The sequence below is a fragment of the Adiantum capillus-veneris genome, chromosome 4 (genome assembly GCF_014529385.1).
Source record: "Adiantum capillus-veneris isolate H3 chromosome 4, ASM1452938v2, whole genome shotgun sequence".
NCBI classification, from domain to species: Eukaryota; Viridiplantae; Streptophyta; class Polypodiopsida; order Polypodiales; family Pteridaceae; genus Adiantum; species Adiantum capillus-veneris.
The window spans coordinates 1,022,561-1,047,575 of NC_140934.1; the positions used below are offsets into that span (position 1 = coordinate 1,022,561).

At 47.6% G+C, this 25,015-nt stretch overlaps 1 protein-coding gene across 2 annotated transcripts in view; it reads right to left on the bottom strand.

The window, feature by feature from the left end:
• Positions 1-915: 915 nt before the first annotated feature.
• Positions 916-25,015, bottom strand: part of LOC147458600 (TOM1-like protein 1) — a 104,359-nt gene continuing 80,259 nt past the window's right edge. Inside the window, exons 3-4 of one of the 2 annotated variants that reach the window (XM_086510053.1) lie at positions 5,484-5,654; positions 916-1,607 (exon numbers count right to left, since the gene is read on the bottom strand). In XM_086510053.1, the coding sequence (XP_086366179.1) occupies positions 1,371-1,607; positions 5,484-5,654 (408 nt within the window). In that variant the 3' untranslated portion in view covers positions 916-1,370. The remainder of the gene's footprint in view (positions 1,608-5,483; positions 5,655-25,015) is intronic. The other variant, XM_086510054.1, reaches the window with a different exon arrangement.

Sequence of the window (25,015 nt, forward strand, 5' to 3'; positions counted from 1 at the left end):
GGATGGATAGCAAATTGTTGGCCTTATATTGTTGATAGGCAAATTGGATTAAAGCCTTTCCTAAGGAACGGGCAACCATTAAAGTTTCCATTCCCTAGGAAATGCAAGGACACCTTGCAATTTTCACCCATGGCCAAGTGTGGAGAAAATCTTGTGCTCCTTTGGTGCAAGCAAAAATCCACCAGCTGACTAGAACCAAAGAGAGGCCATGAAAGCTTTAGACACTCATCAAGTCCAGTTTGATTGAGCTCTTGTTTTGGCATTCTACTTACACGACTATTTTTCTTGATTCAAAGAGACATGGGCTTAAGAGAATACTATTGGAGTTCTGAGCAACTGTTATTGATTTACTTTTATGCGTTTGCAATCTGGGACACAGAGGGAGCATCAGTGAGAAATGGCAATGCTGCTGATACTAGTCACATCATTGGAAAGAGCCTTCCTGATGAAGGACATAGGGGCAACATCTGTGATGAAGGTTGATAGCACTGAAACTTCTCGAATCCCTGTTACCACAGTCAGTGACCGAGATGGTCAGAGCCCCCAAACAGGTTACTCTTATATTCAAAAGAGATTAGGGTTATACTTCTTGCTCGAATACCATGATCTTGCCATTTCTTTCAAGTGTTCTTGAAAGAAAAAGTTTCTTCCCCTTGACAAGCACAAGTTGCCATCGAAACATGGGCAAATCCAAATTCTCACTTTCAAATTCATATTCAAACATGGGCAAGAAATGTAGGCAGCGGCAGCTCCACTTTGTCTTTCAAGCATGTCTGCACACGCGCACACACCTACACCTGCGCCCACGCAGACTTCTTCTAACCTACAGGCATTAGCATGATTAACTTTGTGTTACAATTCCCTTAGTTTCCATTGAGACAAGTCTTAAGTTAGAATAAAGAGGAAAGAAAAGTAAGCCTCAAAACCTTCCTCTTTTTGCACATGCCACCTCAGCATGTTACATCCATGCTTAGCAAAAGCGGGCTGTTAAACCTAACAACAGCAATGTTCACATCCAAAGTGATTTTGAAATTGCAACAATCATTATCCATAATCTCCCCTTTCTATTGCAAAATTGCCACAGTCCAAAGAGTTACAATCTTTGCATGTATGCCACTACCGTACTACAGGCAGAGGGCCATAGAGGAGTGTCAGTCAAATAAACACACGTTCAGAAAGGCCATAGTAGATCCGCGTGAAAGGGTGTCCCTTTTTTGCGATGTGTTGAGATCTGGAGTTGAATTCACTGCCTAGTGGCTGAGGCACATCTCATCATGCAACCCCCCTATGCACAATCATATGATTGACAGGTAAAATTTTCAGCGCGGGATATTCAGAAGTCGCGTGCCAATTGTGGCAATTTTAGAACCTCAAGCAGACTTGATGTCTTCTGCTTGAAGAGATGTTGAGGACCTTGTTGGAGGGGCATTCTCTGCTACGACTGAGGCCCGCATTTCCTCATACTTCGCGATAACTTTTTGAAGCTCATCATTCAAATTCAATGCCTCAAAAAGCAACGCTTCATTCCCATTCAGTCGTTCCACAATCCTCTGAATCATGAACTGAGACTGATGACATTGCTCTACAAGAGTACCGGCAAGCTCGTCCTACATGACAAAAGAACTCCTTCAGAAGATTAGAATTTGTACACATACAAAATACAGACTTCGAAAACACTACTAAGAACACATGCACATATATCATCGAAAAGGTGCTGAGAGAGAGAGAGAGAGAGAGAGAGAGAGAGAGACCAGCTAGTAAGAGTTTAATCCCAAAGCATCCTTGAGGAAATTTACCGCACTTGCAAAACTTTCAGCAGTTTTTGAAGTTCATGCTTTCCCCAATTGCGCAACGGCGTTCCTTTCTTAGAGAGAGAATGTGCAATGACCAAAACAAAGAGAGCGGAAAACTGTGAGTGCAAGGTGCATAAGAGTGCTAGAGAGAGAGAAGAAACGACACCAGATCGGGTCCCAAATCCCCCTCCAAGGGGGGGCTATTGCTAGAGAGGTATTTGCTTTAGATTGCACAAGGTCTGGTACAATGCTTCTAGATGCTGTGGTACTTGACGACGACGACGACGACGAAGACTGAGGGTTGAAAAAATGAAAAACGCTAGGCTGAAGGCTGGCTGAAAACTGAGCGCTGTGGATCTGCTGCAAATGCGACACTACGGACCGGATCTGCTGTAGCCGAGGCGTCAAGGCTGAAAACTGAAAACGCTGGCGGCTGAAAACAGATCGCTGGCTGATATGCTGTGGTAGGGAGAACTGGAGAGGATCGGCTACCGGGAAAGGCGGTGCGGCGAGGCTAAGGGCTGATCTGAAAACTCTGGTCTTGCTGGCTGGAAAATGCTGATGCTTGGATGCAAAAACGCTGGTCTTGCTGCTTGAGAAAACGCTGGAGTGCCTGAGGTTACTGCTGGTCTGCTGGGTGTTGTGCTCTCCTTGTGTCTTCTCTCTTCTTGCAGGCGCCCTAAGGCCACTTATATAGCCCCAGATAACTGGGTCGAGCAGTACACATTAAGCCCCACGATTTGGATTTTATTTAAAGTCACTTATAAAATAAGTGACATAAGAGGTGGTTCACATGCAAGTGCAAAACTGGGTTCATGCGGTGGAAAATGCTCATGTTGGGTACTGGGTACTGATGCTAGTGATCATGGGTTGTGCAATCAGAGGGTATGCAGCTACTCTAAGTGCCTGGACATGCACGGCCTGCGTACAGGCACACAACGTTGTCAGAACACTTCCTAGGCTACCTAAACCCTAGAAGTAGGACAGCTTGTCCACATGCACATATGGTTAGATGTGCACGTGACATCCCCCCCTTTTCGAGGTGAGGTACCCGTACCGAGCTACATGGCTTCTTTGTAGCCCGCCAGCAACTCAGGGTAATCTGTGAAAAATGCTTCATCCACCCACACTGCCTCATGGGTTCCTCGATCTTTGAACTCAAAAGATATTGTCGTGCTTGCTTCTTTGAACCATGGCGAAACCGATGCAGCAAATGCTCCGGTTCCATGACTTCTGCTTCATCAATGATCTCGGGTTCTTCGTCAGAAATGTCCTTTGGTGGGTCTCCATGAAACAACTTCAACCAAGAAACATGGAAAGCGTTGTGCATTGACCATGAGTTAGGCAACTGCAATTTCATAAAACCTCATTTATTTAATGATTGGAAAAGGACCATACATACGAAAAGACAACTTTGGACACTTCTTTCCTATTTGCTTGAGACGTTGCTTCATGATCCTAAGATAGACCCAGTTCCCTTCCTTGATAGTAACATCCTGACGATGCTTGTTAGCCTGATGAGAATAAGATTCTTGAGCCTTGCTTAGCTGAAGCTTCACACTCTTAGTAATCTCATCCAAAGACTGGCTCTCAGCATTGGCATCAGGCAACTGGCTGGCCGATCTAGTGAACAAAGACTGAAACGGACGGCCAAATGCTGTCTCATACGGAGTCCTACCAATGGCACTGAAATATGAGTCATTCAAAATTGCTTGAACTAAGGGGAGATACTGTTCCCAGAGAGACTGTTAATCATGCACATAGGACTTTAAAACATCGAAAGCCAACTAATTGTAGATCTCAGTTTGACCATCGGACTGTGGGTGAAATGCGGACGAAAAATTGACCTTGGTGCCAAAATTTTCAAAAAGTGCTTTCCAAAAATGTGACGTGAATTTGACATCCCTATCTGACACAATCGACTTCGGCAAACCACAAAGGGGATACCAGTGCTTAATGAACAGACGTGCTACATCTTGTGCTGTTATTGTGGTCTTACAAGGAATCAACATGCAAAACTTGCTGAAACGATCAACGATGGTTAGACACTGAGTATTCCTTGAATGCAAACTAGGTGGAAGATTAGTCACAAAATCCATGGAAATGTCCTGAAATGGGCCTTCAAGAATAGGCAACGGTAGCAAGAGGCCTTGTTGCTTACCCCTAGGGGCTTTGACTTTTTGACAAATGGAACACTGTGTGAAATACTTGAACACATCTTTTCGCATTTAAAGCCCAAAAAAGAATCTTTCTTCCCTTTCTAAAGTAATATTCATGCCTCTGTGCCCACCCGTGAGTGCATCATGTGCATCATGCAATATGGCTTGCCTAAGAGGAGGCAACACACAAAGACGGTGACAAAATACAAAAGACCCTCACGAATGAGATAGTTGCTAGGCCCTTGGGAAGCAAGAGCCTGTAACCATTGCTTACCAAACTCGGAATCTACATACTTGTTCTTCATGTTGTCAAAAGAGACTCCTGAAATAGAGACTGCTAAACTTGTCTCTTGAGCCAAAATCTGTCCTTTGCGACTTAACGCATCTGCAACAGGGTTAGCTTTATTTGGAACATACTCAATCAACCCTCCAAATTACTCAAAAAACTGAGACCACTGTGCTTGACGATCACTCCAATGTGCACTAGACATAGACTGAAGCCATTTGAGGGCTTGATGATGAGTACGCAAAGTAAACTCTCTACCATACAAGAAATCTTTCCAATGCTTGAGAGAATGAATGACAGAGAGAAGTTCCTTATCATACATAGAACAATTATTTTTAGCATTGTTTAGCTTTCTACTGAGAAATGCAGCTCGACAGCCATGCTGTTGCAGCACAGCTCCTATGGCAACGTTGCTCGCATCTGTCCATACCTCAAAGAGGTCATCTTAAGAGGCAAGGATGAGACACGGAGCCTCAATCACCGCAACCTTGAGAGCTTCAAAAGCCTCAATGGCTACCTCGAGCAAAACAACACGCTATCGGCGAGTTTTCACCCCTTTCAAAACATCAATCATGGGTGCGGCAATGCGTGCAAAATTCTTTATATGCGAACTATATGCCTGACACAGACCTAGCAAAGAACGCACATCATATGCAGTTTTGATCAAATCCCAATTACAAACTTGTTCTACCTCTACGGGGTCCAACCTGAAACTCTCTGCAGAAATGATATAGCCCAGATAAGTAACCTCAGTTAGAAAAAATTATGACTTCTTAGTTGCAATGTACAGCTGACACTCATCTAAACGGGCTAAAACCTTTCTACATCTCGTTCATGTTGTTCCCATGAGGCAAAAAAAATGAGAAAGTCATCTAGGAAAATAAAAACACACGCCAATCATCTCTCCAAAACGATCTACCATGAGACGATCAAACATACCCACGGCACCTATCAATCCAAAAGGCAGAACAACATACTCTCGTTGCCCCCGCTCTCTGCAGAAAGCCGTCTCAAAGCCGTCTTGTAGATGTCGCCCTTGAATACCCTTACCTGATGCTACCCACTTCTGAGATCGACTTTGCTAAAAACCTTCGCGCCATTGAGCCCATCGAGAATATACTCAATGTGAGGCATTGAAAACTTGTTCTTCACGGTCGTCTTGTTGAGTGCCCTATGATCTACACACAAACAAGACGACCCATCTTTCTTGCAAACAAACAAAATAGAAGCACCAAAAAGACTTACACTAGGGCGTATGAAACCCTTGGCCACTAACTCGGTGAGTTGCCGCTCTAACTTTGCTTCTTGAGACTTGTTCAAACAGTAGGGAGCCTTACAGACGGGTTGTGCCCCCTCCATGAGTTCAATACGATGATCCTCCGGACGCTCGGAAGGGAGACGGGGTGGAAGATCATCCTGTAAGAAAAGATGGTCATACTTCTGAAACAAACCCGAGTATCATTTTGGGGTGTGACATTGATAGCATCTTTCTTCTTTGCCATAAGTGGCTCGTTCTTCTAAAGTTAACCAACCTCCTACAATTCCTTCAGCAAACTTTTCATCAGGTGTTAACTTAGGTTTATCTTGAGATTTGTTCTTTCCCTTAGATTCATTGTGAGAGTTCTGTGCTCTAGGTGTGAGAGAAGATTGAGAAGAAGAAGTTACCATTATGCTTATCTTTGGTCTTACTGTTCTTACCATTCGGTGGGTTCTGAGGGTTCTGAGAGGTACTTTGAGACGACTTGGCCTCCTTAGGTTTGCCTTTGTTGTGCTTCATCTCTTGGGCGTAGAGCTATCGCCACTGCGGTGTTGTAGTCCGTAGGGTACTCATCTAACCCAAAAAGGAAAGCCTCTTTTCGTTTGGCATCCGATTTGCGCAATTGGATGCCAATCTGCAAAATACGGTTAGAAAAAAACGTAACAAGAGTGCCATTTCGCTTAAGACCACACTAATCTTCTTGCATGCTCAAGATGTTCAACTAACTGTGACTCCTGCCAAGCTTGATACCAATTAATGGCATCCCCTGTTATATACATGGCAGCCGTTAAAACTTTATTGTTACTTGTTTCCTTGTGAGTCGCAAAGTAAGCATTAAATTGATGCAGCCAACAGATGCATCCATCTTACCATCATACTTACTAAACGTCAACTTCTCAGTGACTGGAGTGTCGGAGTCATCGCCTCTACCTGTGCTACGTGATGACTCGTCTGCCTCCTTGAGTGGCTCGCCTTTCGTGGAGAGTACCTGTAGGATCAACTCTTGCATGTGTTGATTCCGCTGTGCCTCTCGTTCTAACTCCATACCCGCTTGCTTCTCTTCGGCCGCTATGCGTTGAGTCTCGCGTGCTTGCTCATGCTCGAGCTCCATAGCTACCCTTCTTTCTTCGGTCGCTAAATGTTGAGCTTCACGTGCTTGCTCACGTTCAAGCTCCATAGCTGCCCTTCTTTCTTCACGGTCGCGGTCCATGGTGGCGCGTTGCGCCTCTTGTTGTATCATCGTCTCCATCATTGACTTGACCAAAGCCTCCATAGGGTTTGGTGCAATCCATGACATACATGGAGGTGGGGGAGGATGGGGGAACAATCCTCTTGGTGTAGAAACTTCGTCTTCTCCAACTTCACTCTCATCACCTTCCACGCAAAGTATCCATCCCGCTTCGGGTGATGACCATGCACTGAGTTCTTGGGTACCTGGGGTTCTAGGGTTCTTGAGGTTCTTGAGTTCTTGAGATTCTTGGCTTGCAATCTGCGTTTAAGAAGGCTTTTCTCTTACCCAAGCTCAAGTTCTCTTTGCGGGTGCACCCATTGGCGGCCTTACGCTCACACGAAGGTTGCTTTTTTCGTGATTTACGTTAGCTGATTTTTTTTTTTCCAGGAAAAAGATCCTTCTATTAGTAAATGAAAACTGCCCATAGGGCTACAACTGTCACCAGCGTGTGACTACTATCTATCCTTTTTGTTGATTTCTTTCTTATTATCTATTTACTTTCACTTTTTGAGAACACCCCTCGGGAAATCTAACTGCCCTGCATTGCATAGCTAGTGTGGAACTGTCCAGAGGGAGTCCAGGCCTGAGGGCAAGAGAGCACTAACGTTGGACAAGGACTATGGTTAGCCAAAGTGGGGTCATTGACTAGCCAAAGTGGAATCCTTTGCTACAGAGGCTACATTTCAGTTCTGGATGTGGCCGCAGTGTACAAAGAGGGTCGGATGACCTAGAAAGATACAATGGCAGCATCTCCTAAAATTTAGGAACTGCTATTTGGGACCTGAAAATGTGTTTGCGTCATTACCTCCGGAATCACAAGGAGAACATTTTCTTACTCTGCCGTGAAGTCAACTGGGCAACCGGTTGGGAGATTTTTAGGCAGCAACCCCTAAACGGGAAAATGCTTATAAATGTGCCAAGTGGCACCTTCTGGTGCACTTTCCTCATGCAAGAGAAGGGGGCGCTGAATTTTAAGCTGGGGGAGGCTCATTTTCGGAATTTGTCACAGGTTAAGAGCTATGGAGTGCTTGCTTTCCCTCCTATGTACAGTGCGGTGCCAGGAGTGATGCCCTGCACGCTACGCACTGCCCTCTCTCTCCCCTATGGCAGTATGTTATGCCCCTCTAGTGGGCTTTTCATTTGACCAATGTGCAGTTGTGTGGGTTCATGCGCGATTGCCGAGGCAAGAGCCTCTTGCACAGGTACTGCATTAGCTAGCGGCTAATCCCCCCGCAGGTACAGGTGAATTCGGAGAGGTTTCACGCCAAAAATCTCGTCCGATTCGAAGGGCAAGTAGCCCTACAGGTGCGGGAGCTCGAGGACTTGCTACGGATGCGACCGGCACACGAGACGGAACCCGAAACAGTAAATTACAGCGTGCTGTGTATTTTTGCAGGTTTAGGGTTTTGGCCCTAAACGGTCCCTAATACCCCCAGGAGGTTCGGGGACGCAAGGGGACCGCTATACAGGTGATCTGGCACATTTTTGGGGCAGAAAACAGAGAATTCAGCGTGCTGCAGATTCTCGCCAGGTTTTGTAAAGTGCCCGTATGCGTCGGGAAAGTCAGTCAATGCGTGGGAATACTGACTGTGAAGGGTCCTAGTACAGTTATGCTGCCGAAATCAGGCCGGAACAGTTGAAATTCAGCCAAGTGTGTGCGGGGCAGCTTGTAGGGATCCACAGCGTTTATTCCCTCTTTTGAACAAAAAAGAAATACCGAAAGGGGCGCCCAAGTTAGGGGGCAATCTGGTGTCGGTCTACTCATACAGGTGCAATCTAGCAGCCTGTATCACTCTCCCCTTTGTTGTGTCTTGAAAGTACAGGTAAAATAGACGACTAATAATGGGTGAAAGCTCACTCAAAGTTTGAAGTAAAGTCTACCGCCCTTTTTGGATTGAACAGGCCGGTTTCATGGTTCCATCGACGGGATTAAATCACATTTTTCAATAGAAGTGAGCCTTGGTCAGTTTGGGCTTGAAGACACGGGGGATCATAGACCAGACACAGGAAATAGCAATTATGGCTGACAAACCAGATATGTGACTGAAGAGGTTTCCTCTTCACAGGGTCAACAGACACATGAAGTGGGTGAGTCCTCAAGACCACCACAGACAGATGATGATATATTCAGGACCCAGTTGGCTACTGCTGTGGCTATGTTCACACAAGTAATGCAGAATCCGAGGTTTTTAGCCTTTCTGCAACCTCCTGTTCCGTCTCAGCAAGTTGGGTCACTGGATCATATTCAAAAGCCTGTTAAGGCTCGAGAACAGGTCATTCATACTGCACAATCACTAGAAACACCTGTACACTTGACGGAGAACATGCAGTCTCCACAACCTGTGCCTAAGCTACAAGAACACGTGACTGAGATGCCAGTCTTTCAAGCTATACCAGTTCAGCCCGCCACCTTTCAGCAGCCTATAGCTGGTTCTAATGGGTAGGGAAGCAACCTACAGGCTATGCAACAGGTCTTCCCACCACCTTCAGTACACCCTGGCTATTTTGAAGGTGGATCTGTATTCCAGAGCATGGCTGGTCATGCACCAGGAAATCAGTTTTACACGCCAGGAACAGTGTTCGGGAGTGCTCAAACGATGATGCTCAACCCCATGTATGGTGTCATGAGCATGCTACCAGGGTTTCAAAGCACTCGGGGCCAATTTGGGATGCCACATGCAAATTTTGGTATGGCTGGAATTACAAATCAGCAGCCAAATATGGCGTTTCCAGGTCAACTTAATTGCGGTCAGGGAACACAAATGAACCCTAACAGTGTTCCCATGTTTCAGTCACTTCCATATGACAATTTAACGCCGCTGGAGAGGCCAACTCCGTACAAAGAAGGTGGCAAAGGTGTGGCATTCACGACCTTTACAGGGTTTGATGACAGGAAGAAGGCTCTCTCATTCCTCCACCAGTTTGACAAGGCCTATGCAGGGGGAAACTTTACAGAGGCTTCATAGGTCCGCAAGGCAGCCACTTTCTTGACAGGGAATGCGGGACAATGGTGGACAACTTTATTGCTTCAAGGGCAAGCTCCGTCCACATGGATTTACTTCAAGTAGATTTTTGCAGCAGCATGGTTATCTGATTACTTTGAAGCAGATGTCATGAAAGAATGGCACCAGCTTAATGCTGCCACTTGCAGAAATCTGGATGATTACAATCGGAAGTTTTGGAAAGCTCTACTTCCAGTAACTTCCGTTGACAGAACAGATTGAAAAATATTGTTGTGGCCTACCTAAAGGATTGAGAAAGTACTGTACGAAGACAAAAGTCACTACTTTGACGCAGCTCATCGAGGTAGCAAACACTGGCAATGGTTTGCTCAAGGGAGAAGATTGTGAATTTAACACTGGCGTCAAGGAAGGATCAGCCAAGAAAAATTCAACGAAGAAGAATGTTCCCAAGGAGGCTCTGAAAGTGACTCAAGAGCCAACCAACGCAGGGAAAGCCAAAGCTTCGGCTGAATCAGAAAAGGGACCAGCAAAGAAGTGGAAAAGACGTTTTCTTCGCAAGTCAGAACAGCAAAAGAAGGTCCTGAGGACAAAGAACAAATGCTTCATTTGTGAGTAGCCTGGCCACATTGCTTACAATTGTCCTACAAAGAAAAGGCCAGCTGATTCTGAAGACAAAAAGGACAGGAAAGGAAAGAAGCCCATGGCTGGTCTAGTGTCAGATATGGTGGGCGACAAGCAAAATTCATATGCAAGTGAGCTTTGCAAAGCATGGGGAAAGGTTAGGGATCAAACAGTGCTTATCTTCTTTGATCCAGGTGCCAAAGCCAACTTCATTTCGACAGAATTGGCTTCAAAGTTGGGAATCAGACCTGAAGAGATGGGGTATACAGCAGACGCAGGTTTGGCATGTCTTGGCCATACAAAGGCTGTGACACCCATCATCGGAAATTTGCGCCTACATATCCAGTCCTATGTAGATGTTGAAGAATTTTACATCATGCCACTGGACGGATGTGATGTGTTGTTAGGTATTCCTTGGTAGTTTTGTGTACAGGGAATCATAGATGCCTACAACAAAAAGATCACTGTATAGAGCAAGGGAAAGACTCACATTCTGAATGTAAAGCTTAGAGGGGAGTCTATTCCTACTGTATCAGCTTCTGCTATTACTTCTGTAATGAAAAAGCATCTTTCTGCGTACTTGATTTTTGCACGTGAAGTGTCAGATTGTGATGAATCAAATTTATCTGTGCTAGATAAAGAAAGGTCAATGTTTTTACAACAGTATAATGACTGTTTTTCCAATTCATTACCGTCTCAATTACTGCCAGAGACACCCGAGGACCATGCGATAGATTTGGTGCCAGGCAGTAGCCCACCAAATAAGTCTCCGTACAGGGTTAGTGCGGCTCAGCAGAAAGAGATAATGGGCCAAGTACAGGAGCTGTTAGAAAAGGGGCTGATTCAGCCCAGTTCATCTCCATTCTGTTCTCCAATGTTGTTGGTGCAGAAAAAGGATGGCTCATGGCATATGTGCATAGACTACCGTGCACTAAACAAGAATACCATCGAGAATAGGTTCCCTATACCTAGAATTGATGATATTATGGACAAATTAGAAGGAGCAGCTATGTTTAGCATGATAGATCTAAAGAGTGGGTACCATCAGATCCGCATTAGAACAGAGGATGTGCACAAGATTGCTTTTAGAACGACGTTTGGCCTTTACGAATTTTTAGTGATGCCCTTTGGTCTCACAAATGCTCCTGCTACGTTCAATAGGATGATGGACAGAATTTTCCGTCCACACCAGTAGTTTGTTGGTACATTTTTTCATGACATGATAGTCTACTCAAAGAACGAAGAGGAGCATAGGCATCACTTGGCCAGTGTGTTCGTAGAGCTACGCAGTCATAGGTTGCTCATCAATGCAAAGAAAAGTGAGTTTTTTCTGGAAGAGATTTACTTTCTCGGACACATTGTCTCAAAGTATGGTGTCAGAATGGATCCTGCAAAAGTTCAAGCGATCAAGTCATGGCCTGATTTGAAGACGGTGCACGATGTCCGAAGTTTCTTGGGACTATGCTCCTATTACAAAAGCTTTATCCGAAATTTCGCTGAGATTGCTTTACCTTTACATTCTCTTCAAAAGAAGGCAGTCACCTTTAGATGGACACAGAAAGAGATTTCAGCTTTTAATCTCTTAAAGGAAAAGATGACTTCAAATCCAGTCATTGTGTTGCCAGATCTTAGGAAGTCATTTGTGGTCCAGTGTGATGCCTGTAGTAGTAGCATTGGTGCAGTGCTAATGCAAGATGGAAGGGTAGTAGCCTATGAGAGCAGAATTTTGCAAGGGCTAGAGATGACCATGCAGGTCTATGAGAAAGAGTTACTGTCTGTGATTCATGCGCTCTTAAGTTGGAAACACTATCTGCTAGGTGTAGACTTCGTTGTCCAAACGGACCATCAGACCTTGCGATACTTCTTGACACAGACAAAGTTATCTGAGAAGCATATGCGATGGGCAAATATCTTGTCCATGTTCCATTTTCAGATTGTGCATGTGGAAGGCAAGAAGAACGTTGTGGCTGATGCCTTGTCTAGGAAGCCAAAAATTTCAGCTGTGTCCATTCCTTATCATCATGAACTTGATGATATGAGAGAACAGTATGCAAATGATGAAGATTTTGCAAGGGTCTTCGAGCAGCTAATGGATGGACAACGTTATGAACACTATCTTCTTAAAGACGGGTTCGTGATGATGCATGGCAGATTGTGTGTCACAAAGCCATTGCGACGCAAAGTTATGGAAGAGATTCATGTCCCACCGTATGCAGGGCATCGTGGTATCGATGCTACAGTTAAAGCGGTTGAGACATTCTTCTACTGGCCTACATTGAGAAGAGATGTGGATGCCTTTGTGCGAGAATGCCTAATATGCCAAAAGGTCAAGTTTGACAGGCAAATGGCACCAGGGTTATTGCAACCACTACCTATTCCAGATAAACCATGGGAAAGTATTGCTATGGATTTTATCTTTGATCTTCCGAGAATGAAGACAGGAAACGATGGTATTTGGACCATTATTTGCAGATTCAGCGAACAGGCTCATTTTATTCCTTTCAAGAAGAAGATAAAGCCACATCAGATGGCACGCTTGTTTATGAGCAATATTCTCAAGTATCATGGCATGCCACAGTCGATTGTTAGCGACCGTGATCCACGCATGACAAGTTTGTTCGCGAGAGGCTTGTTTGAGAATATGGGCACAACGCTCAAATTCTCTTCGTCATTTCATCCTCAAACAGATGGGCAGTCAGAAGAGGCAAATTCTACTGTCCTAGATCTGCTGAAGTGCTATGTGTCAGAGCATAAAGGAAAGTGGGAGCAGTATTTGCCATTGGTGGAGTATGCATACAATAATACAGTGCATTCATCAACTGGCAAGGCACCTTTTGAGATAGTTGAAGGTGGCAAGAAAGTTCCTCCCATACTGCATACAAAGGACAAGATATTTGAAGCAAATAAGTATGTTCAGGACATGGATGAAATGTACAAGAAGGTCAAAGTGGCCTTGGAAAAGACTCAGGCAAAGCAAAAGAAAGCAGCTGATCGTCACCGTCGTGAAGTGGTATATTCACTTGGTGATTGGGTGCTTTTACGCTTTGAAAAGGCAAGGTTAAAGAAGATGAAGGGCAAGGAAAGACTGTTTCCAAAGCTCAGCATGCGTTACTATGGGCCTTTTCAAGTATGCGACATAATCAGTGATGTTGCATAAAGGCTGAAATTGCCTGACAATTGGAAGATTCACAATGCGTTTCATGTGAGTCTTCTCAGATATGTGGGTGATGTGCCAGAAGATATGCCAGCTGAAGATCAGCCGGAAGTCGAGGAACTTGACGAGATCTTGGTCCCCGAACAGATTTCGGCACACAAAGAAAGGAAAGTGAAAGGCAAGGTTGCTAGGCGTTACTTGGTAAAGTTCAGAAACTATCCACCAATGGATGCTAAGTGGATGGAAGAAGGTGAACTTGCAGAGTCACCAACTGTGTTATCACTTTACCTTGAAGCCTTCGGTTTGCAACCTACCTTGACCCCTCGAGTTTCAAAGCTACATGGATTGTCAGTGAGACAATGGCTTCTGAAACAAACGATGTACATGGTATTTAAAGTGAGCTTAAATGAAATACCTGTTACATGAATGTTAGAGCTGTACAGATTGTCAGTTTGGCAATTGCTCTTATGGAATGTCCAAAAGTTTGGTTAGTGCTATAGAAGTGAGTATTTCTTGTCAGTTTGTCAAGGATACAGTAATTGCTTCTATTAAAGAGTACATGTGTAACTGCATTCTTAAACTGTCAGTTTGGGTATGCTCGAAAGTGTTAGGGGATCCAACGTGTACTATAATACAGTGGCAAAATGTGCAGCTACCATTTTGTCATTGGAAAGTTAGTGACTCGAAGCAATGGCAGAGTGCGAAGCTACCACTATATCATTGGGATAGGGTTCACACGCAGGCAATACATGAGTCGACGAGGTGTTGAATACACCAGGGTTGACAATGAGCATGTATGTGTCGTACATGTGTCGACAGGTGTTGAATGCATCAGTGTTGACTGTAAGCATGCACGGCATAGATGCAAACGAGGACGTTTGAGATTTCAAGAGGGGGGTATGTCACCAACATGTGACTACTATCTATCCTTTTTGTTGATTTCTTTCTTATTATCTATTTACTTTCACTTTTTGGAAACACCCCTCGGGAAATCTAATAGCCCTGCATTGCATAGCTAGTGTGGAACTGTCCAGAGGGAGTCCAGGCCTGAGGGCAAGAGAGCACTAAGGTTGGACAAGGACTATGGTTAGCCAAAGTGGGGTCATTGACTAGCCAAAGTGGAATCCTTTGCTACAGAGGCTACATTTCAGTTCTGGATGTGGCCGCAGTGTACAAAGAGGGTCGGATGACCTAGAAAGATACAATGGCAGCATCTCCTAAAATTTAGGAAACTGCTATTTTGGGACCTAAAAATGTGTTTGCGTCATTACCTCCGCAATCACAAGGAGAACATTTTCTTACTCTGCCGTGAAGTCAACTGGGCAACCGGTTGGGAGATTTTTAGGCGGCAACCCCGAAACGGGAAAATGCTTATAAATGTGCCAAGTGGCACCTTCTGGTGCACTTTCCTCATGCAAGAGAAGGGGGCGCTGAATTTTAAGCTGGGTACAGTTGTGTGGGTTCATGCGTGATTGCCGAGGCAAGAGCCGCTTGCACAGGTACTGGATTAGCTAGCGGCTAATCCCCTCGCAAGTACAGGTGAATTCGGAGAGGTTTCACGCCAGAAATCTCGTCCGATTCGAAGGGCAAGTAGCCCTACAGGTGCGGGAGCTCGAGGACTTGCTACGGATGCGACCGGCACGCGAGACGGAGCCCGAAACAGTAAATTACGCCTGCTGTGTATTTTTGCAGGTTTAGGGTTTTGGCCCTAAACGGTCCCTAATACCCCCAGGAGGTTCGGGGACGCAAGGGGACCGCTGTACAGGTGATCTGGCGCATTTTCGGGGCTGAAAACAGAAAATTCAGCGTGCTGCAGATTCTCGCCAGGTTTTGTAAAGTGCCCGTATGCGTCGGGAAAGTCAGTCAATGCGTGGGAATACTGACTGTGAAGGGTCCTAGTACAGTTATGCTGCCGAAATCGGGCCGGAACAGTTGAAATTCAGCCAAGTGTGTGCGGGGCAGCTTGTAGGGATCCACAGCGTTTATTCCCTCTTTTGAACAATAAAGAAATACCGAAAGGGGCGCCTAAGTTAGGGGCCAATCTGGTGTCGGTCTACTCATACAGGTGCAATCTAGCAGCCTGTATCCCTCTCCCCTTTGTTGTGTCTTGAAAGTACAGGTAAAATAGACGACTAATAATGGGTGAAAGCTCACTCAAGGTTTGAAGTAAAGTCTACCGCCCTTTTTGGATTGAACAAGCTGGTTTCAACAACCACCTCTGCAAGAGAGGGCTACAACAAACATGATGGGAGACTCTCCCAATGAAAGAACAACATACATAAAATGAGGCTAAATCAAGAGATGGGAGGAGGGAAGAGCCACACAGGTGGATAGTAGAAAGGCCCAAGGCGCCAGAGTCGAAGGAAAGCCTCGCGGCGCTCCCGCATACGGTCGGAGCTGCCTTGTAGTCCCTCAAGCTGTCCTCTGAGAGTATGAATCAGCTCTGGCCAAAGGTCACGAACAGTCTTTGCTGGTGGCACAGAGCGAGCCTCCAAAATGCGGAAACAACGGGCCCGCCAGATGAACCAAAGTGTCAGGCCACTAATGAGCTACCAACACTCCTCTCTCTCACTGCACTACTCCCGTGGAGTAAGCTCTGTAGCACGCTGGAGTGTAGGTTGCCTCCCCTGTATCGCTATCATCCTGCTAGTGGAAGATAGCTCAAACTGAAGTGCCGGGCCCGTGAGAGTGGACCAAGCCGCTGCCCCCCAAGTGTACTGTCTAGCCGTGGAGAGAGTAGGCATCAGCCAAAGAACTCGTAGCCACACCTGCTGGGCCGAGGGACAGTCCCAAAGACAGTGACGCTGACTCTCCACCAACTGGTCACAGGCTGCACATGCGGCCGAGATGCCACTATGCACAAGTCAGCTTGCTACTGCTGTAGCTCTGTGTGCAACCAGCCACTGAAACAAGGTGACGCGCCTCGGCTGTCTGGAGTCCCAAAGCCTCTGCCAAAAGGCTGTCAAGAACTCGACCATGAGGACCTCCTCCTGCCAATGACGTGCTGAAGTGGGGCGAGCCTCTCTCTGTGGTGCAAGTATATGACGTCCAAGCCGAACAGTGTACTGAAAGAAGGGGACTCCTGGGTGGTCTGCAGAAGAGAAGGGGTCCCTCAAAAGCCACTCACCAAGATTCCACTGTACTAGTGTCAATGGACAACACTCCCAAGCCCATAGCCTCTAGTGTCCAGTCTCAAGAGCTGCAGGGTCAGGGTCTATGACGCAAGTCCTCCCACATATGCCCACAACTCGAATCCTCTAGAAACAGCACTCTGCTACCTGCGGGGCCTCTACTGCAACTCGCTGTAGTCGTCCCCCACCCTCAAGCTCGAAGAATAGGGTTGGGACAGTCTCTGAGCTGGCCCTGACTCAAATGAGAACTCCAGTCGTGTGAAGGCTCCCATCCACCGGGGTGCTACTGGCTCGAAAGGCGTGAGCGACTCAGCTGGAACTGACTCTGAGATGTCCTGACACATGCTCTGCACCCCTCTCATGCCCTGTAGCTGGAGACCCTGCACCTCCGCAGACAAACCTGTGAACTCTAGCCAGTCACCTAGAGAGCGCATTGGACTTGCTGCCATAGGACCCCAGGAAACATGAGGCCGACTACCAACCAAGTGACCTCTCTGAGTGCTAACCATGGGGTTCCAGACGAGGGGCTGCCGTAGGCGCTCCTCCGTGCACGTCGGCTGTCTCTGCTCCAAGCCACGCCGTAAGAGCTCTCAAGATCGAAGCAAACTCATAGCGAAGCGGTCCTCCAGTCTGTTGCTCAAACCAACTCGACGCATCTCTGTAAAGATCCATCTGGTCGAAGGTTGCCAAGGGCCTCTTGACTGAGGCACCCTGGCACGAAGCCTCTGCAGCAAGAACTCCTTCCAGGGCTCCTCACGTGGAAGAAGTCCTCTGACTATGAACTTCCCAAGAAGGACCCTGCTCTGCTGTGTTGGATCAATGATCCCAAGCCCTCCCAGGGAACAAGGAAGCGTGATGACAGACCAAGCCACCTTGGCTCGGGCTATCTGTATGTCACGTCCTGACCAAAGGAAGTTCCTGATCAGCCTCTCTACCTGGCCGATACAAGAACTCGAGAAGATCCAGTAGGAAGTGATGTACCACATAGTCGCCAACAACACCTGGTTGGCAACTACAACTCTACCAGCCAGAGAAAGTCGTACTGAGCTCCAATGTAACAGCTTTCTCGTGATGGATAGGAGAAGAGGAGCAATCTGCTGCTCGGGAGACAAGTCCAAACCAACCTGACAACCCAAGTACCGAACTGCAGTCCCTGGGGGAATCCACCTGAAACCCTCTCCTGGCATCCAATCTGGCACAGGAGCACTACCAACCGAGAAAGCCATTGTCTTTCTCCCGTTGATCAGTGCGCCCGATGCACAACAAAAGGTCTCCAAAGCCTGCTCACATCTGTGAAGATTGGCCTCCTGGACATATAAGTACAAGGCTGAGTCATCGGCAAACTCAGCGTCTAGTAGCACGCATATCCTCGGGCTCACAAGCTACTGACCCATCGGGCCTCCTCAACTGACTGACCTTGGCATGCGAGTGCCGAAGTCCCACCGTCTCAAAAAAAGCATTTGTCACTCTGTCACCCACCTGAGTCCACTGAGATGCCTGTCGGTGGAAGGCAAGCTCATGACGCCTCTCCTCTGTGCTAGCAAGCTCCTGTCGAGCCTGCTGTAACTGCTCCTCCAACCATGGACAGTCTGCATGTTGCTCCTGCATCCTCTGTAATGAAGCAATGCCCCGTCTGAGACACTGCTCCGCCTTTCTCGCTAAAGCCCGGCGAGCCAGAGACTCCTGAAGAAAAAAGTGGCTAATCTGAGCTAGGCCTGAGGCCACTCTGTCTGCAGGAGAGTCCTGTCTGTCCGTGCCCTCTGTCCAGAGAGCCTCTACCCTCTCTCTGAGTGTTGAGTCCAACAAGACCCGTTCTGGGATGCGGAGCATCGTGCTCCCACTCCTCTGCCTGTCTGCCACTGTGAGGATCACTGGTGCATGGTCCGAGAAGGAGGTCCCTGCCAGGATGCCCACTGATCCTCCCAAGTCACTGAAGTGGTCACTAGTGTAGAAGCGATCTATCCGCGATAGATTCACTCCTTCCACTCTGCGGTCCGATCTAGAGAAGGCAAGACTGCCTGGGAGCCTCACAAAACCAGAGTGCTGCCATGTATCCGAGACCCTCAAAGTCATACATAACCTCTCCCAAGCTGCCGACTCGCTCCATGCACAGTAGCATGGCTGCCACCAATCCTCTCAAAAGGGTCCTCCAACATGTTGAAGTCCCCTCCTATGCACCAATGATCTGCCTGCGGCAGAGACTCAACAATCTGTGACCAAAACTCTGCCCGGCGAGAAAACGAGTGAAGCCGTAGTCGAAGAAGTCCCAGCGGCGTCGGATGTCAATGCTCGTCAGACCACGAGGGATAGCTGCTAGGGAAGATGTCTGAATCTGCAGAGGGGGCCGTAAGAAAGGCTGACCCTCTCTCGCTAGGCGACTCGTGGCAAAGGCGCTGCCAAGAGATCTCCTAGCCGCTGCAGAAGGCCCTGTCTCCTGGGCCGACAGGGGAACTGGAGTAGGAGGGGGGGAGAAGGAGCTGGGGAGAGTGGTGGAGAAGAGGGGCGGGATGGGGCAACATAGGTAGGGGGGCGAGGTGGAGAGGCGACGGGAGCAGAAGGCGGGGGAGAGGATGAGGAAGAGGGGGGGAACTCTGGGGTGGGAGAAGCTGTCGAGGGTAAAGCGGAGGTGGGGGCTGGCGCAGGGATCTCCTCCTGCTCAAGAGGACCAAAACGGTTCCCCGTGGGAACCCACTGTTGCTGAGTAGGCGCCTGAGGGCCACTCTGAGTGCCAGGCTGACGCTGTGGCATGGGCCCTGTCGTCATCGACCACGGGCCTGCTGCCATACCTCCTCTGCTGGAGCCCCAGGCTCGGAGGATGGCTCTGCATGTGTGCGCTGAGCCACTGTCGGTGGCTGCGGGCCAGCCCTGGCAGGTTGGGGCTGAGACTGTGGTGCAGGTCGCGGCCTCCTCCGTGGAGAGGCCTTCGCTAGATGGCCCATCTGTCGACAAATGAAGCACTGGTTCCGGAGGCCCGAGTACTCCACACTCTGTCTAAACCAACCCCCACTCACCCGAGCCAAAAGGATAACCTTCGGGAGCGTATGGGTATCTCTGACCAAGACTCAAACTGAGGGAATGCCAGCCGCCTTGGCAGCTACTGATGCTGCCGTACGAGGTGTCTCCACGACAGTCCCAATGACGGACCCGATCCTGGATAGAAGTGGTAGGTACTCCCTCCGTAAACCCGGAAAGCAGACCGAGATGGGGATGCTTGCCTCCTCTACTAGAACATCCGAAGCCGGGTCAAAACCATGCCGCCACTATCGAAAGTGGGCACGTGATGCTCGGATGGCCTGTGGACTCATAGCTATGACCTTGGACGCCATCTCGGAGGTCTCAAACTCGATTTGATAGTAACCCCGTCCGAGAATCTGGACATCCAAGATCTTGCCCACCTCTGCGAGAAGGCGGGCCTGGAGAAGGTCTCGCAGCTCTCCTCTGCTAGGTCGGGTGCAGAGAATCTTGCAGATGACCGAAGTCGCCTGCAATCGCTCTACCTCTGCGGCAAGGCTCTCTTGCTCTGTCGGCGAGAGAGCAAGTCGAATGGTGGGCTCAGCGAGGTCGCGCGAGGGGGCTTTTGACGAGTCCCTCTGTGGCGAAGCTGGGGCCTCCATCTGTGTCTACTGCTGTGGCGAAAGAAGAGGGCGACGGGAGGATGCTGCAAAAAGGCGCACAAAGCACTGCCCCAGTGACTGACGCAGTGCTGGAGGGGCCGAAATGCAAGGATTTGTTGGGGTGAAGAAGAAGCACCGACGGGCAACAGACGGGGGGGGGGGTTTAGCGAGCTGGGGCGGCTACAGCTGTAACGCTGGCAACGGCGGGAGGGGATGGCGGGGGCAACAGAGGCGAGCAGGCAGCACGGGTGGGCTGGCAGCGGGGCAGCAATGGCGGGCAGCAGGGATAGGCAGGCAGGCATGCACCGGGGACAGACAGGCAGGCGGGCAGCAGGGCAGGCAGCGCTTTGGGGGGGGGGGGGGGGCGCAGCAGTAGCGAGCTCCTTACGCTAGCTGATTTTCAGCGCCAGCTTTTGGGCTAGTTGATTTTGAGTTTGAAGCTTTTCACTGTAACTGCTTTTCAGGCAAAGGGCCTTTAAATATGAGGCTAGGGCTCATTCTCTGACACACTTTTGGGAGAAGGTGCAGAGCGTGAAGTACCGGCTTGTACTGTGTTGATGGAATATAGAGAAATACCGAAAGGGGCACCAAAGTTTGGGGCCAATACTCTCTAGGGTGGAATTCCGCCACTCCGTGTCGCGTGTCGTCTCAGCTACATGGACACACATATGTCTCATGGTTTGCGTTGTGCCATTGGTCAGATACGCACATCCTCACATCAGCTCGAGATTGAGACTGGTAGATTCAGAGGGATACCAGCAGACAGCAGGATATGCCGATTATGCCAGAGAGAGCCAGAGACAGAGTTGCACTACATATGTCATTGCACAGTGTTCTATGAGATACGGGGGCGTTTCCACTGCTTATTCAGAGAGGGTTTTGGTCCTCTATCTAGGGTCATGAGTTATGAGGATCAAAGATGTCTTGGACTATATCTACTTGAGTTACACAGGTATAGAGACACTTTACTGGGGAGAGCTAGAGAGAGGCAGTCCCAGAGACACATTACAGATTTCTTTTCACTAGATATGGGACAGCCAGAGGAGCAGCCACCACTGCAGAGCTCGTCCCACACTCATTCGACCACTACTGGCACTCTCATCAACCGAGCATTGGAGCTACAGAGATACAGACGACCGCGACTGAGGAGAGGAGCTACACAGCATCGACGGAGACTACAACAGAAGATTCGAGCCACTCTCTCGACATCCAGAGTGTAGATGAGGATGGATCCTCACCATTTCTTCCATCTTTGTTTCACACACTCTTACATCCAGTTTACCGGGTACCTATTGTATCAGCTGCTACACCCACGTAGTTTTAGATTGTAGTAGTAGTAGTAGTATTTTGTTCCACTTCTAGTTCTTTTCTAGTTCTTTTGTACCCAGACATGGTATTAGATTCACTATTTTGTAACTGATTGGTCTCATAGGTCATTTTGGCCTTTTGAAGACGTTAATATAACATTTCATTTCATTTCTCTCTCTCTCTCTCTCTCTCTCTCTCTCTCTCTCTCTCTCTCTCTCTCTCTCTCTCTCTCTCTCTCTCTCTCTCTCTCTCTCTCTCTCTCTCTCTCTCTCTGTTCAGTTGTTATTTAAGTGCTAAAAGTTTGTTTAGTCTGTTCTTTTCTATTGGCACGTGGTGCCCGTCGTGTGACACCAGACCTCTATGCTCAAGGCTCTCTACCTCTACCATCACCTCTATCCTCAAGGCTCTCCACCTACTCTCTGCCTCCTCTACCCTCTCAACTCTCAAGCTCTCATCTACTCTCTCTCCACCTACACTCTCCACCATCATGTCATCTCAAGCTAACTCCTCTTCTCAAGCCGGCTCTTCTCGAAGGAGGCCCGCAATGCAAACATGGTCATGGTGGGATGAACTCGACTCTACCAGGCATGGTCAAGGTGGCGGTGCAAGACCATGGATATGCAAGCTATGCCCGTCTAAGAGAACGAGTGGTGCAAACAAAGTGCGAGCCCATCTTCTTCATGAACCCGGCCATGAGGTGAAGTTTTGCCCACACATTACACCTGAGAAGCGAGAGCAAAGGCAAGCAAAGGCAAGCCAACCTTGGCTCCACCTCTCAAGCGTTCAAGCCAAATGCATCCACATCGGGGGCTTCCATTGCGCATCGCCAAAGCACCCTCAACGAAAATTGGAATCCTAAATTGAGGGAAGAGGTGGATAGGTCGGTTGCCCGATTCTTCTTCCGCGACCACATTGCCTTCCATGAATCGCATTGAGTGTGCATTGTAATCTCTAATTTTGTATTTCATTATGGGGTCTCCATACTAGCACAAAATGCTCTTTTTTGTCTTGATAGGTCTCCATACTTTCAAAACATGGTTACAAAAATAGGGGAATATGGCCCCTCTTATGTGCCACGTTCATCATAGAGGCTTCGCACCACCCTCCTTGACAAAGAGAAGCTTGCCGTGGAGCAAGTGGCCCAAACAACAAAGAATTTGTGGGAGACCAATGGCGGCTCTCCTCGTAGATGGATCGAGCGACACCCGCAAGCGGTCCATCCATGGAGTGGTGGCCTACTCTCGGGGGGAGACGTATTTTATGGAGTCACATGATGCATCTGTAACAAACTTGAACACCCCAAGTCAAGATTCTACCACGACACAGCAGAGATTCACTTCAAAAACACTTTACAAATCAAAAGAGAGTCGACACGTCTCGGCATAGTTCCGTGCCAAGAGATAATGGCCCCAAAGACTGGCGCCCCTTTCGGTATTACTTTTTATATTAAACTTTGACCAAAGTACAACTAGCCTACGGGTGCTCGCTCTCAGACTCTGCATCCAGATGCTCTTAGAAGTGAGCCCCCTTGGGTCACCTATATAGATTACAAGGGATGCTAAAAGCAGAGCCCCAAAAGCTTTAAACTCAAAAGCAACTGGTCAAAAATCTGCCAGCACAAAAAGCGGAAATCCGTACAGTCAGCCTGCCACCGCAATCAGATTGCTCATTAGGCTCCCCATCAACTAAGGAGCTCCCCATCAACCGGCACATCGCCTTTAAAAGGCTTCAATAGACTCACATCGAATGCATTGTGAATCTTCCAAGTATCGGGCAGCTTGAGTCGGAAGGAGACATCATTTATCTTTTCTTTAATCTGGAAAGGGCTATAATACCTCATGCTAAGCTTTTTAAAAAGTCGCTCCTTTCCCTTTCATTTTCTTAGGCGTGCCTTCTTAAAACGTAATCGTCTTCCTTTAATTTCAAATCCTGGCAACGTCGATCTGCTGCCTTCTTATGTTGTTCTTGAGATTTCTCGAAAGCCTCCCAGACCTTGGCTAAAGCAATGTCCAAGTCCCTCGTGTATTGGTCGGCTTCAAAAATCTTGTCTTTAGTGTTGAGGAAGGGTGGAACCTTCGGAGCACCTTCAATTATCTCAAATGGCGCGTTCCCCGTCGAAGATGAACCGTGTTATTGTAGGCAAATTCCACCAAAGGCAAAAAATATTCCCATTGAGTCTTCTGATCAGAGATGTAAGACTTCAATAAATCCAGAACAACTGAATTTGCAATCTCAGATTGCCCATCTGTCTGCGGGTGGAATGATGACGAGAACTACAACCGTGTGCCAATGTTCTCCCAAATAGCCCTCCAAAACAAACTCGTGAATCGGGGATCTCTGTCGGAGACTATTGTCTCAGGCATGCCATGTAATCGAAATATCTATGCAATGAACAGTCTTGCTAAATGATCCGGCTTGAATGTTTTCTTTACTGGAATGAAGTGAGCTTGCTTGCTAAATCTGTCGATGACAATCCAAATGCCATCGTGTCCACTTTGTGTCTTCAGGAGATCAAAAATGAAATCCATTGCAATACTTTCCCAAGGGCGGGTGGGAACGGGTAAAGGCTGTAGTAATCCTTGTGCCTTATGCCTATCAAACTTGACCTTCTGGCATACTAAACAACTACGAACAAAGTCGTCCACATCCTTCTTGAGTCTCGGCCAAAAGAAATAACGCTCTACACCTTTCAAGGTGGTGCCGATGCCGCGGTGACCCGTAAAAGATGGACAATGATACTCAGTCAAAACCTTTTCCCTCAACGGCTGTGTAACGCACAACATCGTTTTCTTCATCAAGTAGCCATCCCGTATGGAATATCCTGCTACTACCCCCCATTCTCTATTCGCATGAATACATCGGAAAAATTCGGATCGGTGGCGTACTGATCAACCATATCCTTGAAGCTTCTATGATGTATCGCGGAAAATAGCCAAGACTAGGGGCTTCTGAGACAATGCATCTACCACCAAGTTTTTTTGTCCCTGCACATGGACAAATCTGGAAGTGAAACTGTGACAAGATGTTAGCCCACCGCTTTTCCATAAGCTACTTCTGTGACAAGAAGTAGCGTAAACTCTGATGATCAGTAAAGATCGTGAAATCAGCTCCGAGTATGTCACGTGCACATTTAACCCTATGTGCATGTGGACAAGCTACTTCATGACAAGGGTTCACTTAGCCTAGCTTAGGAAGTGTTCTGGCACTTTTGTGAGTGTTCGCAGACTGTGCATGCCCAGGCACTTAGAGTAGATGCATATCCTCTAGTTGCACACAGCATGATCATTAGCATTACCATCAGAATCCATCAGGAGCATTTTCTAGTGCACAAAAACCTATTTTCCCTATTTTAGCCATTTTTCACTTATTATTTTTAAGTGACTTTTGTGGGAACTGGGTAGGGCAAATGAGCCAAGCCAATATAAAAGAAAACCTAGCGTTAGTGAAATCTGGCAGAAGAGGAAGGAGAGCAAAGGCACCAAGTGCAGTAGGCCCTC